The sequence below is a fragment of the Arvicanthis niloticus genome, chromosome 4, assembly GCF_011762505.2.
Source record: "Arvicanthis niloticus isolate mArvNil1 chromosome 4, mArvNil1.pat.X, whole genome shotgun sequence".
NCBI classification, from domain to species: Eukaryota; Metazoa; Chordata; class Mammalia; order Rodentia; family Muridae; genus Arvicanthis; species Arvicanthis niloticus.
Window position 1 is genome coordinate 133,565,943 of NC_047661.1, and position 16,199 is coordinate 133,582,141.

Below are 16,199 nucleotides of genomic sequence, written 5' to 3' on the forward strand. Positions count from 1 at the left end.
TTATTTATAGAGAACAAATGTCTTAAGCATCTTACCTCTGAACTAATTTAAAGTAAATTCAAAAGGAGAAAAATTTACTTTGAAGAAATATTAAAACTTCAGTTTTGGCTGAAAAATAATTCTCTCCACTTGTCTGGACCCTTAATTGAGTGACGTGTATGTTGAGGCGGCCAGGAAAGGGTTTGTCTGTTGGATGTGTGAACACATACCCTTTCTAGCAAGGCTGTCACCGGAAATCATTCTCTCACTAGATGGAACTTCAGTTCCTACAGTTGAACCTGCCCAGAGAGGTGTAGTGGAATCACCCTCTCACAGAAGGAAAACCTGACTCTGGTTCAGTTTTTATTGGATACTGTGTGATTATTGGATACTTGTGACTTTCAAAGGTCTAAGTGGGCTCTACTGGACAAGAAACAAACAGAGAAAGCCATTTCATTTGTGGAGAGTTGTAGCAGGAAGAGGAAAGACAGCTGTATGGTTACCTGTGAGAATAAGGCTGCCTTTGTGAAATGAAATGCATATTAAGAATACAACTGTGACTTTATCAGCTTTTAAAATCCACTGAGTAGGATAATGGACTTCAAGAGAAATTATAGCTTTTTTCTTTTTGCAAGTCACAAAAGACATAGAAGGTTAAAGACAAACCTGTGAGAAGCACTTAGTGCTCAAGGCCCTAAAAAGTGTTAATTTGCTTTCCAAGCACTGGGAATGGAGATGTGGGATTAAGGATTTAAAACATAATCAACCTTCAGCAAGTCAGAACAATGTGTGGCAAAGCTTACGTACCCCAGGCAGCACTTGCAATGCATTGTTATCCATCCAAAGCTCCCTCAAATTCTGTATTTGATCCAGAACTTCAGGCTGGGTGAGAGACAGAGAGAAAGAGAGGAAGACAAACCAAATCAGTTTTCCCTGATTATAGGTATTAGATGTCATTTCTTGAATCTTGAGCCTTTATTTAGGAATCTATTATTAATCTAAGAAATTTCATGGTTAACAGACATTCAAAAATACCCAGTATAGAAGGAAAGTACAGACCTATAATTATCTGGAATCAATCAGAACAATTATAAAACTTAAGACCTATTACCCAAGCATCTTAATCTATTTCTTTAATATATTTTGGTTATCTTTCATATCACTAATTCTTTTAAAATTACACGGTAAGTTTATTCTTCACATAACTTAAGCCTTTCCCATTAAAAAAATTAACATTTATTTATTATTTATGTGTATGGGTGTTCTACTTGCATGTATGTCTGTGTACCATATGTTTGCAGTGCCTGTGGAGGCCAGAAGAGGGCATCAGATTCCTGAGCCTCAATGTGGATGATGGCAATTGAACCTGGGTCTTCTGAAAGAGGAGTCCTTACTACTAAATGCTGAGCCAGCCCAAGTGGCATCAGCATTTGAAAGCCAAAGCACTACTGTTTGAAACATGGACATGTATCCTCTCTGTGGCTCTTCACACACATTAGGTTCTTACTGTGTGTCTGAGCACCATATACAGAACACCTGTGGGCACAGAGCATTGCAGAACTGTGGTGTGATAGTCATCGTTCTAGCCTTTAACTTCCCATCTTTTCATTTGATCACCAAAGAACTGTTGTTCTTGATGATGATGCAAAGGCTTACAGTGACCTGTGAGGTGCTTTCTATCATTACAGTGACCTCTGAGACACTCTCTAGCCTTACAGTGACCTGTGAGGCACTCTCTAGCCTTACAGTGACCCGTGAGGAGTTACTTCTCTATTCAGGTCAGGCTGCTGGAACTTTCTCCCACCCAGACCCTTCGTTGAGAAACCTAGGTGATTGTGGGCGCACAGATCTGAGAAGTGGTATACAAATTCGGCCTCTACTGACAAAAATCATACAGAAATTTATTTTAAAGTACTACTTGGTACATATATAATTTCAGGATTCAGTAAAAGTAAAAGCAAATGTGCATATGAATAATATGTAGGTGCTTATTTTACATGAATATTTAAAATTCTGGACGTGGATTACTGTAGAATGTAGAGCATCTTCAACGTTTTAAGAGATATTTTGATTTTATAATAGTACTAAGAATGTTGCTTGACACACACCCCATAAGGGATAGTAAAAGTTGTTTTTTTTTTAAAATTAATTATTTTATTTATTTACATCCCAAATGTTGCTCCCTCCCGATTCCCCCAGAGTTCTTCACCCTATCATCTCTTCCCTTTCAGAAGGCACTCCCACCACCCTGTCATTCCTCTTCCCTGAAGCATCAAGTCTCATAGGTGTATCCTCTCTCCCACTGAGGCCAGATAAGACAGATATGTCTGCTACATATGTGCCAGGGGCTTTTTTTCCTTTTACAAATGACTTCATTACCTCTGAATATCTTGAACATTGGTGCTTAAATTGTTTTCACCCTTTACCTTTTCATTTTTGTTGGGTAACATCTAAAATCTGCACCTCAAAAAAAAAAAAAAAAAAAAAAAAAAGCCTACCTTCAGCTTAAGAAACTTTCTTCCACTTTTACTTAAACCTTTTATTTAACAACATACTTGCTTTATTACAAGCCCTTTGGCTCTCACAAGTGGCCAATGTTTTATTCATGAATTTCATAGCCCATATTTGAAACCCTGATACACAAAATTGGATGGCTGAAATTGTTCAGCACTTGATGAAAAGCCCACTTATGATTCTCTCAGCTGTGATGTATGACATGACTTGAGATTGTCTAACCTCTCCTGGTAATTTCTTCAGAGACAGAAAGGTCACCTCCATAGGGTCTGGGCCTGTTTCAAGGTTACATTAATTTTATTCTTCTCTGTTTTATTTCAGAATCAATTCCACTAACATGCTCATAAAAATTTAAAGCTTTGTTTTAATTCATCCACTTTCAGTAATATAGGAAGAAAATGATGTTATATTTCAGTAATTGTTGAGTGAACAAATAGGTATTCCAGTGGCAATCATGAAAGGCACTGCTGAGAGAATGTAATTGATTCATAATTAATTAAAATACTTTAATCCATAAGCTCTTATGAATATTTTAATGTCTATGAGTTTAATATATCTATTTAAATAATCAGATGAGTGTATTGATGGAATAGAAGGAAAGATGACATGGAGCAGGGAAGGAAAGTCAATATGTGAAATGGTAAAATTAGCATAGCAAGAGATCTAAAGATTCTAGAAATCTGTCCAGTTATCAAAAAGTGGCAGTTAGCAAAATCTCACTTAGAGTCTTATGTGCCCAGAAGGAGCCCAGAAGTCTGGAGACAAAAGGAAGCATCGAGTAAACTAGAGAATTTAAGTCAAGAGTGATCCTGGTATTCACTGTGACTCCGTTCACTCCAAGGATTCCTCTTCTACATAAGAACATGCTACAACACCCAAGAACATAATCAGATAGTGGTGGGGTTGTCTTGTGTCTGAGTCTTTGAACATTCTTTCCCACATGCCAGCATGTCATGTGTCAGTGACAAAATTTAGGTTCCCATGAATGCCCAAGTGCTAAGATGTCCTCAACAAGGTGAATGAATGCAGCCCTTCTGTGAGGTAGTTCTAGAGAAGAAGGTGACCCACATGGTCCAGAGTGGGGATGAATGGCTGCCACAGACACTCATCTTTAAACGCAGTAGAGTTGTTATAGGGAAGCAGGGATGGTTTCATTTGATTCCACATTTGGACTAGAAATAATTATCAGAGTCACAGGAACAGAACAAAGTCTACATGAGTGGGCAGGTAATGTTCCAAGTTAGATGTTTCCAAAGGAAATAATCTAATCTTCTTTCAGACACAGTGGTTCCTCTATCAAATAAACATGTAACTGCCTAGGAAAGCATAAATGATAATTAACAACAAAAGCTAACAGTCACTATAGTAAGACACTTTGAAAGTTCTTATTTGTCTTTTTGAGCTGGGCTTCACAAAGACCAGGCAGGCATCAAACTCATTGTGTAGCCAAGGATGACTTTGAATTTCTGAAACTCTGGGCATGTGCCACCATACTTAATTTATATGATGCTAGGGACCAAGCCAAGGTTCTGCGCATGTTGGAAAAACTCTAACAACTCAGTCCAAGCCCCATCAAGGTGTTTTTCTACAGATTATTTTCACTAACACATTTTAATCAATCATTGAGGGAGGTGCCATCGTGGCTAGGCAGTAGCAGTAACATTGAAGTCTTGGGTTGGGGGACAGGCAGATCCAAGTTATCCCTTTCTTAGCTCAGGTTCTTCCTCAGTTCTAGGTGATGACAGTAGCACCACCTACATAGGGAGACTTCTGAGAGTTTTCGCTTATGTCCAATTCTATTGTTACAGCAAAATACCCAAGGGCTGATACTTTATTAAGTAAAGAGGTTTGCCAAGTCCCAAATTTGGGCGGCTATGGCTTCTGTTTCACGAGCATCTCTCTGGCTGTATTACAACATAGCAGAGGACAGCAAAAGAACTAACTGTAGCACAAAGAAAGGGAAAATACAAGCTGGCTCTCTCTAGAGCAGCTTGCTCTCCTGGGACTAGCTACTTCTCATGTAAAGACTACATTAATTTCTGTTAAGGGAAAGACCTCCAGTGTCTTATCTTCAGTCAGGCTCTATCTCTTAAAGGTTCAGTCATTTCTTGGCACTGCCATACCTAGACTAAGCATCTGAAAAATAAACCTTTGTGGAAAACGGTTTATCCATGTTCAAACCACTTAGTGTGCAGTATTTGGTGAGTTGGCTTTAATCTTCATTTCATAGCTTCTCATGCATAAAGAAGCAAATACATATACCCCAAGTTTTAACTATCTAAAGCTATGTGAACTATGGTGACTAAGTTCAGGAGCAGAGAATCATTCTGGGGAAAATGACAGGCGATTCACATGTACATGTTGTTTTTCAGGTATAACCTTTGAGTAGGAAGAGGTCAGATGCCAGAATTTGGTTTTGACTTCTTTGACAAATTCCCTCAGCATGTATTAAGGGTCTGTTACATCCCAGACCAGAGAACTAAGAATTTGAAGCAGTCCTCTTGGGAGCTATGGCCACATAGTTCACATTTCCTGGCTTAGTCAAGGGATGAGATTCTGGTTTCAGACACTTCACTTTATAGCACTACATCCACTTAGGCCTCAAGTTAATTGACCTTGCCAGACTCTAAATTTAAGAATGAAAATTATGTAACAAGTATATTCTCATCTCATAATATTTTTACTGGTTTTACTTTCTCTAAAAGTGATAGCCATTTACATCATCCAGCCTGTAAGTTCACTGCCGTCAGGAGTTATGTCAGTGTGCTCACTCCCGTTTGTAAAGTCTTACACGACACAGTAACTACAAGTCTCAGATTATATAGAACATGCTACACTGTTTACTATATTTTATTTATATATATTTTATTATATAGAACATGTTTACTCTGTGTCCTCTCCCTGTGCCCTGTAGGCACGAGGAGCCCCACTTTCTGCATTTTTCATGCTTACTTCTGCCATCTGGTCATCCTAAGCCTATTTGCAGATCTCTGGCTGGCACAGACATCCTTCCTGCTGTTGGTATTTGAACAACAGCAATGGGCTTGGAATACTGAGATGCTGGAAGCTCCGATCTGAACTCCCTTGTCCCCTTTGTTTCCTGCTCCACCCAAAGCAACTTATTCATGGGAATGCCTCTTGAAGGCTCATCTGAGTTGAACAAAAAAAAAGCAACCCATGCTCATAATTGATAGTTTCCTTGAATCCTTGTCAGTTACTCTCTTAAGATAATACCCAGACTGTCATCTCAATGATCATCAGTATCACTCCTGCAGTCTGAACTGTGTGCGGTCTTGACACTGTTTGTTGACGACTCCTCTTTGTATGTTTGTTTCACTTAGCCCAGTATTCTAGAAGACCCATACAGCAATTAGCAGTGTGGCTTTTCACTGACTGCCCTTATGCTCTATTGACCCCTCCCCTTCCTTCCAGGCATAGATGCATTATTAACAGTCTCTCAGCATATCATTTAGCAAATTCTTGGCATTGTCTTGAGCTTAGCTTGGGTTCAACAAAACTTTCTGCCTTTTCTGCAACTGTACCAAGATTTGTTGGAGAAAGCTACAATTTGGCTTTGACCTCACTCTATATTCATGACAAATGCCATAAGTGGGGGTTGGATGCTTGTTATTCAGTGACTGTCTCCAGGAAATTGCCTTGCACTCTGGAGATGATTTTTCACCCATGTCCAAACTCTCTTTATTCTCTCTCCACTTTCACTACTGCTCCCTGAAGTAGTGACCGTCCAAGTAGGCTGACTCTAGACATCTGAAACTTGAACCTTAGGCTACTATGTGGATGGTTACCAAACTTAGCAGATAATGGTCTAAAGACAGTTAGCTAAGACATTTCTCTTACTGCACAGATTTCTTCTTTATTTTATTTCTCTGCTGCCAGGGGATTTAATAGCTCATACTTTTAGTCATACTACTTGGCTAAGGGTAAAGAGTATGAATTTGACTAAAAAAATAAGGCAAAAAAAAAAAAAAAAAAAAAAAAACCAAGCAACAACAAACCATTTACCCTCTGCCTATCAAAAACAGCAATAACAAATTTCTAAATATTGTCTCTTTCCCACCCCCTAAAAACACATTCCTGTGGCATAAAGTTGTTCACTTAGGACCTAACTGAAGTTGAGTTGGGTGCACATTTAGTTTAAATTTAGTGCCCTGTATTTATGTATTTTTAAGTAAGCTTTCTGATTCTCATTCACTACATCTAGCTCTCCCACATTTGTATGACATTTTTTACCTGTCTTTTGGTCTCTTGATCTCTTCTGGTCTCTGCAACCTCCAGTTTCCTACACATGCACAGTTTCAGCCTGCCTCCCTTGGTTCCCTTCATTTCCTATCTATGCATAATCTCAGCCTGCTCCCCCTACCCCCATCCCTTTATCTCTTATCTGTGGACAGTCTCAGCCTGGGTCCCTTCTAGCAGCAGCTACATCATAGTTTCATTCATCACTGTTTCTGTTGCCCCTTTTATCTATGCTCTCCCACCTGCTACTTTCACAAGAATGTAGCAGTACTATCTTGCCTGCTCTGCCTGAGCCTACCACCACTCTTAAACCTGCTCCGATGCAGCAGGGAAAGGGACTTATAGAGGCTCTATGCCCTCCACACTGAAACTGGACCCTAGAAAATATCTGCATATGTCAGATTTGGTGCCTATTTGTAACAGACAAAAAGAGTATAAGGAAGGAAAAAAAATCAATGTATAAACACAAGAGTTACACTCATGACATTTATGACTAATTGATTAAAGAAAACTTCATGGTTGTACTTTCAAGGCAGAAAATTTGTAATAGCCAGGGCAATGTTTTGTTCTAGAATCTTCAGGTGATGTATAAATGCTCATTAATGGATATTATATTTGGATCAAGCTATATGGATTTTTGTAATAGACTAGTTTTCCTCATCCCAACATTTGAAATGCTGAAAATATTTACATATACTTTATTTGCTATTCTGTCATTACACATTCCTAAGAGCTAAACTCCAAAAATATAGACACTTTTATTTCTTCTCTACCAGAGAAATACTTTTTTTTCCAGTTTAGATATTTCAACAAATGAAAAATGAATCAGTTATTTTCTTATTGGCAAGCCCATAAACGGTCTTCACCCTATTTTAGTTGTGAGATCTACACTGGCAGCTGTAAGCTCTGGAGTAAGGCATGCCCCTCTGAACACCTGCCTGTTACAAGAATACTGGCAGTGACCCCTGAAAGCCATGAAGATGAACTGAGAAAACAAGACGCCTATGACACTGCTGCTCAGTGAGCCCTGTGTAATAAAGAACCGAATCTTTTTCAAGTTAGCAGTCAGTAGCAGGCACATAAGGCTTTTTGTTCTATTAAATTTTATGAATCTTACCCAATTATCACAACAGTAAACCTCAGTGGAATTGTACCACCAATCTGCTGATCGGTGAACATCTCATTGAATGAAAGCAGGAACCAACATGTGTGCCTGCATTATCTTTTCTGCCTCAGGGTACATAGATAGGACAGATTAATGGAGATAGATGTATCTGGAGTCAGATATTGTAGCAACTGTTGTAGTCATAAGTGCCAAAGGAAACACTAAATGAGTTTACTGAATACTATCAGTCTCTCTGCCCAAGCACTCCATCATAGCCATAGAAAGTGAAACATGGTCTGTTCTGCATGTTCTAAACATATCTTTATTTCCACATCACTTAGTTGCTCTTTCCATAGTCGTTGCCTTACTTTTCTCTGCATGAATTTTCTTATGTGAACAATCCCAATTAAGAACAAGTTTTAAAACTTGGTTTTAAACATCAATTGAATGAATCGTTTGGCAAGTGTATTAAGGTCAATAAAGCTCTACATCAGTGCACCTAAACTATCCTCATGGTGCTATATCAGCAAGTTTACTAATCCCTGCTTGAGGGCTAATTAGTGCTGTGTGATTCAGTAACATTATAATTTTAATGGTATAATCTACAAGGATCAAGGTTATACAACTCAAATTCAAAATTACCTGCTCAATTCTCTTGATTATAATAATTTCTGCTTTGTTTAGTCCGACTTTTATATCACAAATGAGTAAAGAGCTTTCGGGTTGTAACTTCAACCTATGCCAATTACAAACACGTCACTTTTGTTAGTCCAATTTATATTTCATCAGCTTCAAATAATACATGTTCTTGGCTACATAATTTTTCTAATATTTATAATTCTGACACTCTGGGAAAGCTATCCTCACATATTTTCACCTTACCCAGCTTTCTGCCCTCACTTGTAGACAGTAGGAAGTCCTTGTGCCCTGCAAAGACCTCTGTATAAAGTAACACTACTTTTCTTTGTTGAACTAAGTTCCATTCATCCTTCAGATTTTAGTTCAAGATCACTTCTCCCTTTGTTTGCTAGAGCAAACTTGACTAGAAACTTCAGGACACATGTCAAGGTTAGAGTCCTACAAGTCTGATCCTACTTGTTAAAGTGTGACATTCTCTCTAGATTCTACATGAGTGGGACTGTACCATTTCTCTTTCTATGTTACCTTGTATTCTTAGAGCTGGAGAGAGAAATCAGTGTGGTCATGTAAACTACACCAGCTACAAACATGTACTGAACACTGTGCTCTGCTTAGTGTGGACAATACAATAAAAAAAAATATAAGCAGGGAACTTTATCCAACAATTGCTAAATGAATGAATGAGTGGATGAACACTTAATGACATCTGACCTTTGACATCATGTAAGAACAATTGCTAACATGAGCTTTGCTTCATCATAGAACTCTACAAGCAATCAGTCAGTTGTTAACAAGAACCTACAGATTTCTGAGTGCACAGGTGAGGTAAGCATAGATGTGTGGCCTGCCACTATGTCCTAGTAACAAAGGAACGCGTGTGTGGGTGTGTGTGGGTGTGCGTGTGTGTGCGTGTGTGTGCAGTATGCTATTATTTTTCTAAGCTTTGTTTTACTGTTGTTTTATTTAGCATGAGAAAGCTAGTAAAAGTTCACTAAAGTGAAAATTCTTATGGCTGTCCTATAAAAAATGTTGCCCATATATTTTTCTTGTAGCATATGCTTTGATGCTTTGGTTTGTTTTCCCTTTTCATGTGGAATTGTGAACAGACACTTGGGCAGGTTACTTCTGTATCAATCTTATATTTCTGCTTGTGCTAAAGTGGTGGATAAATGCCAAGTCAGCTCTATGGCTCCCTTGTTGGTGATCAATCACACCAAGGCACTCAATTTTTCTTTTATTACATGAGAATGAAATCAGAGCTTATGCTGTGGGAAGGCATCTTGTCTCATTTCTCTGCCTTACTGCTGGCTCTTGTTGAACTCATTGTCGACCCTCCATATGTGTTCCTCAACCCTTTCCCTTTGATTCTGCCAATCTCATGATCATCATGCCCTCTCTTCTCCACACATATTATATATAACTCATTTTTAAAGGCACACGAAGTCTTGTTTCTTGAAGACTGTGCCTTAATTGTTTTACTCATAATTCACCCTCTGAACACACCAATTTCAAGTATCCCAGCATCCACTGTGGTCAGTGTTCAGTCCATATATTCAAGGGAAGTGGAACAATTACGTGGCAGTCATATGTCCTTTTCCTAAGATGCTTACAGTAGACTGTCTGTGTAGGAACTAACCTTTACCTGAAGGCAAGGGTATGCTTCATACTTATTTATAAGTCCCTCAGGATGTAGACAGTGTCTGTTTTGTGGCAGGATTAGAAAAAAAAAAAACTTCTGTTGACTGATTAATAGAGATTATTTTCATTCATAAAAGTCACCTCAACAGCAAACAAGAGGACAATGTGCCATATGGGTTTTCTGTGCTCTGCTGACATCAGCTAGGCAGATAAGAAGATTGCTTCTTGTCACTGTTGACAATCAGACATTTTTATGCTGAGATGTTGGATATGCCTGAGAGCGAGTGAATAGAGAGTTCTAACCCAGCACAACCTTATGATAAATGCATGCTTAAGTTTCATTAGCCATAAATACTTCCTTAAATTGTGTTTTCATTTTATTAACATCATAAAAATGTTCACTAGGATGGGAAAGCATAGTGGCTATATACAAAGCTAATGGCTTTCTCAGCTATGTTCACAGATGAGGCCATTATCTTCAGAAAGAAGTATCTCTTCAGAGCTGAGGGACCAAGTCAACTGTGTGGCTATTGAAGTGAGTCCAGGGAATGTCACAATCACCACCCTGCTTCTGTATCCCAGTTGTACAGAAAATACACAGAGAATGGGATCTATTTCCTGGTAACTTTTCCTGTATTTGGCAGAGTCTGATATGTGACACACTGGTGGAGAAAGGGCTTCCTGACACTGTGGAACTTAGGTTTCAAAGTTTTGCTGAATCATGGATCATAGTTACATTGCATAATTTAGAAAGTTTTAAATTTGTGTATTTATTATTTTACACACTTTTCTATAAGGTTTGCAAAATTTCTGTGTGTTTAATCACATACATAGGCCAAGTCTGCTGGTGAGCCCCAGATGTCATGTACAGCCAGAAACCTTTTCTAAATCCTGCATGTATATTTCTCCTATATTTTCCCCACATGCTTCAAAGGTATTCAAACTCCATGCTGCCAGAACGGTCTTGTCTTCAGTTTCCTTTCCTCTCCAGCTGTGTTTCTCTTACCTTTTACCCAGACCATAGCCAAAGCCACACTCTAGCTTTCCCTACCTCCTCATGTTCTGAAATTCACCCTCTTTCCCTTTATTTCCTCCATTTTCACTTTCCTTCTAGTAGCCCACTGCTTCCTAAACCACTATGATTTTCACAGATTACTTTTTTTGGGGATTGGGGACTGTTCTTATTGAAACAATAGCACCAACCACAACTTGAGACACCTATAGTGTGTTAATAGTAAACAGTTGTTGGTAAGGCATCCTTCATATAAGAGTACAAGGTCTTGACCTTTAATACAGGCTGCCACCCATGGTTGAAGGTTATGTTCTTTCATGACATTAAAGACTCTGCTGCCCTGGCTGCAATTCTTTCTCAACCATTCTCTTTTTATTCTACAAAAAGGGTCACTATCTGGCTCCACCATCACACAGCCTTCCCAGCTGCCCCATGTGTCTCACTCCTCTGCCTTCCCAGAGCATTTAAGGCATTCCTTTTTCGGAACTTTCTTGCCTTTTCCAATCAAAAGCCACCTCTCAGCTTTCCTATCTTATTTGTCTGAGTAGCTTTCTGTGAGCTGCCACACTGATTTGCATTCCTATTAAGCTTGGATTTCTAAAATGCCAAACTTGTGTTTAATTAATCTTTGGAGCCTCAGTTCTTACAGAATAACAGCATAAACAAACATAGGGCAAATGCATTCTGCATGGATAAACAGTAAGCTGACTCAAGGCACCAGAGAGATTTGTCTTCTATTGCTCCCCAAATCTCACCAATAGGACATACACAAAACTAAACTTGAAACAATGAAGGGAAAGATGCTTCTGTTTGTAAGTTTGAAAGATGAGTAAAAGGCTAGGAACTTAGAAGAGGAGCTGTAGAACCAATAAAGTAAATTTGATTATCCTAAAAATTTCAGTATCATCTACTTGTGACTTCATAAAAACCAAAAGGACTCTCTCTGGGAAATCAGAGTTCTTTGGTGCCCCTAACAAACTCCAAAAGCCTGTGAGGATTGCTACTTCTGTTGATAAGAAAAGCTCTAATATCTATTAACACAAAAAGCACATGTCCAGTTTAGCAATGCAGTAAGTGATGTTTAGGCCTGGCATGCTGAGTGAAGGTGAGATACTTTAACTTCCATTAATTTCTCTCATTATGTGGAGGGGGGCACCCACAGGCATGCTGGGGAACTGGTTGAAAAGCAGTTAAATGGGGATACCTTTGACAATGGACTGACTGTCTTTGCATGTTCTTCAATAATTTCTTCAGATGCTTTGTGGGAACTATTAAGAATTCAAACTTCCTGGGATTGCCTGGCAATACTTTCACAACTGAGTCAGAAATGAACTCCTTCTCCTATCTATTGCTCTGTTCTCCCAGACATTCTTGTTCCTGCCTAGATTATGGCAGTAAGATTAATAGCTTCCCGACTCTACCTTGACAACCTTCACTTCAGAACTCTTCCTATTCATGGTTAACGTACTAGTAAGGGAAATAACAGCAGTGCCGTACAGCATACGTCAATCCATATGACAAATCCATATGCCGTACAGCAAACGTCAATCCATATGACAAATCCATATGCCGTACAGCAAACGTCAATCCATATGACAAATCCATATGCCGTACAGCATACGTCAATCCATATGACAAATCCATATGCCGTACAGCATACGTCAATCCATATGACAAATCCATATGCCGTACAGCATACGTCAATCCATATGACAAAAGGTAAAAAGGTTTAAGGAGAGGCCCAGCAAAGCTTTACTGACTCAGTTTCCCAAAGGACTAGGGGTTCTCCCTTGCCCACTACTGGTTCATTTTCATCTCCTCTTCCTATTCTGTGGTGTCCTTTTTGGTCTTGAAGCCTTCAGCTTTACTGCTGTAATAGAAGTGAAAAACATCTTTTTCATTTGAAAATTCTTAATTGTGAACTTGAACTCATATTTAATACACTTTACTCTGGTTCCTTCGAGACTTTTTCATTTCTTTAATTTTTCTGATTGAAAATGTTGACAGAATCACTTGTACTTTGCTAAATTGAAAGAACATACCCTCTCATTATAGAAGTAGGTTGATTCCATTCACAGTGACCATTATGGTACTGTAGTAATGAGAACTGCCAACAGGAGAAAGCGCCTTTTTAAAAATTGCTGTTTAAAACCATAAAGTTTTTATTTGCATGCTTGACAGTGGAAACCATGAATTGAGATCCTGTGTCAACAGATGTTGCACTGATGGACAATGATGATCCCCTTAGAGTCTCTTATGAAAGAAATGTCTGCAACTATTTTCACTGGAAAAATTGTTTTAACTGAATCATTCATCAAGGATTTCTTTCAAATTCCAGAGTTAGTTGGAGTCTTAAGGTTTCTATTGCTGTGAGAGAACACCATGACCTTATTCAACTTGTGGAGTCTATCACTGAAGCAAGGCACAAACTCAGGCAGGAACCTGGAGGCAGAGGCTGATGCTTAGGAAATGAAGGAATGTTGTTTACTGGTTTATTCCCCATGGTGTGCTTAATTGACTTTCTAATAGCACCCAGGATCACAAGTCCAGGGTTGATATTATGTGAGCTTGGCCCTCTCATCAACAGCCAACAAAGAAAATACACCAAAGGCAACTAGAAGCAAATCTCAAATTCCTCAGTTGATTTTTCCACTTCCAAAACGGGTCTATCTTTTTGACATAAAACTAGCCATCACACTTCACCTTTTGTCAATGGGACACACAAATAAATCACTATTTATTTAAAGCTTTTCCTTCTTCATTTATCCTCAAGAGAGTATGTTAATATCAACAACAGTATAAAACATTCCAACTTTTAAAGTTCTAAGTCTTTTAAAAATGAGGGTGTGACAAGGAGGAGGGGAGGGGCTGTGATTGGGATGTAAGGTGAATAAATGAATAAAAAATTCAAACACTTTAAAAATTCAACCCTTTAAAATACCTGACTTTCTAAAGTTCCAAAATTTCTCTAAAATTTAAAATGTCATGCAACTGTGGACTCCAGTAAAAAAAAAAAAAAAATATATATATATATATATATATATATAAAATCCTTTCTCATTGCAAAAAGAAAGAACCAAAACATGGTCACAATTAGATCAGAGTAAAACTGAGGTCCAGCTGTATAAAGCTAAATGTCAGGCTCCAAAGGGCTTGCCACAGCTCACATATTGCATCTTGTATACTCAGGCTCGCTCCACTTCACACTGTGCTTGATGGTAGCCGTATAGTACTATCAAAAATGATGGTGTCTCCTACTACAACTTACTGTGCTGCATTTTCACCAATAGCCACTCCTGGAATCTCTTCAGGGACTCTGACCCTGCTACATAGCAACAAGCCTCAACTTCTCTCCATGACACTTAATCCTGAGCCTTCTACACCAACGGAGGCTATACTTTTCACTCATGAGCTCTCCCAGCTTTTCTTCAAGGACTCCAGCATCAAGCATTAATTGCTCTCCACGAACCCTTCATGCCTTCAAAACCAGTAGTACTTCCAAAGTGATTCTTACACTGAGAAGTTTAACTGCCAGCATGAGATGCAGCTTCAGCTCCCTTCTGTACTGCAGTTTCTATTTGCTGACCCTGAGCAAATACTCCCAGATTTATAATCCTTAGTGTTGCTGGTGTCTTCTTAACCATGGCTAATTTCTTAGTTCCAACTAAAATCCAGCATCAATTGTCTCAGTAAGGCCATTTCATGTTAGTGATGTTGGTCTCTTGTTTATCATGGGCTGATTATGAGTAGAACCATGGAGTCTTAATTTAAAAAAAAAATCACATGTATGGCCACAACAGTTTTTACTTTCCTAGAAGCTTCACAGGCAGGCCTCTATTGTCTGCTTTCCTCTCATCAATCTTATTATCCAAGGTTGCCTCAGAAAAGCCAGCTGAGCTCTGAGGATTCAATGGCTTTTTCAGTCCAGTGTTCATATGCCACCACAATGGGAGTTTCTTAATTGGGACTTCCTCTTCCAAAAGGACTCTATCTTATGTCAGGTTGACACAGAACTAGCCAGCACAGTAGGGATGGCCACAATTTTGAATTATAAAGCTTTCTACATAAGCTGTTTGGAAAACATTTAACATTGCTCCTGGAGATTTACTCCTCAAAAGACAGCTTATAATAAAATGATTGATTTTTCAGATAAATGGAAGTTGTTTCTCCCTTCTCCATTACTGTCTAGTTTGAATTAAACATTTCCTGTTAGATAGGCATAATTCTGATGATTAAAACTAACTCAACTGTTTGCTTTTAAAACCAAATGAATCATTCCAAGTGCCAGGTGGGAGCTGGGTATTCTGCTAGGCCTGGGAGAACTTTCAGGAGAAAATGATGCCAAAATCTAGTCAGAAAGGATTTCTATTGTACTCAGCACAGAATTAAACTGGCGTTTATTAGGCTTATTGGTTTTCCAATGGGAGCTTATTCTTTTATAGTCTACTTCAGAAATATGAAATTTACTGCTTATTTTTTTTTTTTTTTTGACAGATGGATCTGTGATGAGCTCTACATAAAACAGGTCATCTTGGTGAGAATAAAGGCCGGACAAATATGGGATTTTCAACTTTTCTTCTCGTTGTTTCACCACCAACATTTCTTCAGGCTGTGGTGACACTAAACACCATAAGACCAGTTATTTCCATTTGTGGTTTTCTCCACACAACTATGAAAGGCATAATGCCCCTCAAAGTCACAATGCCAGCTGGTAGGCATTACTCCCAACATCAGCTTCAGGATCTCTTGATTCTTTACTTGTTCTCTTCTGTAGCATATTAGCGGCTTTCTGGAGACATCACTTCTATATCTCTCTTCCTCTTTCCCTTTTCCAGGGCATAATTAGTCAGTCTTTATCTAAAATTTCTGTGAAATAATTGATACAGTTTGCACCTCTGGTACTCCTGACCAAGGCAGACAATGGTGTACTTGCAATTACAGTAAGAGTGAATTTCAGTTCTTAGGTTTTGTTATGTTAATAACTCTGGCAATGCCTCTGATGTGATTCAAAGTCTTAATAGTTCTCAAAAATGCAGGGAAATGTAGGCATTACTA

General features: G+C 38.6%; 1 protein-coding gene across 5 annotated transcripts in view; it reads right to left on the minus strand.

Moving 5' to 3' along the window:
- Window positions 1-16,199, minus strand: part of Lrrc7 (leucine rich repeat containing 7) — a 435,124-nt gene that overhangs the window by 108,575 nt on the left and 310,350 nt on the right. For all 5 annotated transcript variants that reach the window (XM_076933445.1, XM_076933443.1, XM_076933446.1 and 2 more), the window contains exon 9: window positions 787-861. In XM_076933445.1, the coding sequence (XP_076789560.1) occupies window positions 787-861 (75 nt within the window). The remainder of the gene's footprint in view (window positions 1-786; window positions 862-16,199) is intronic.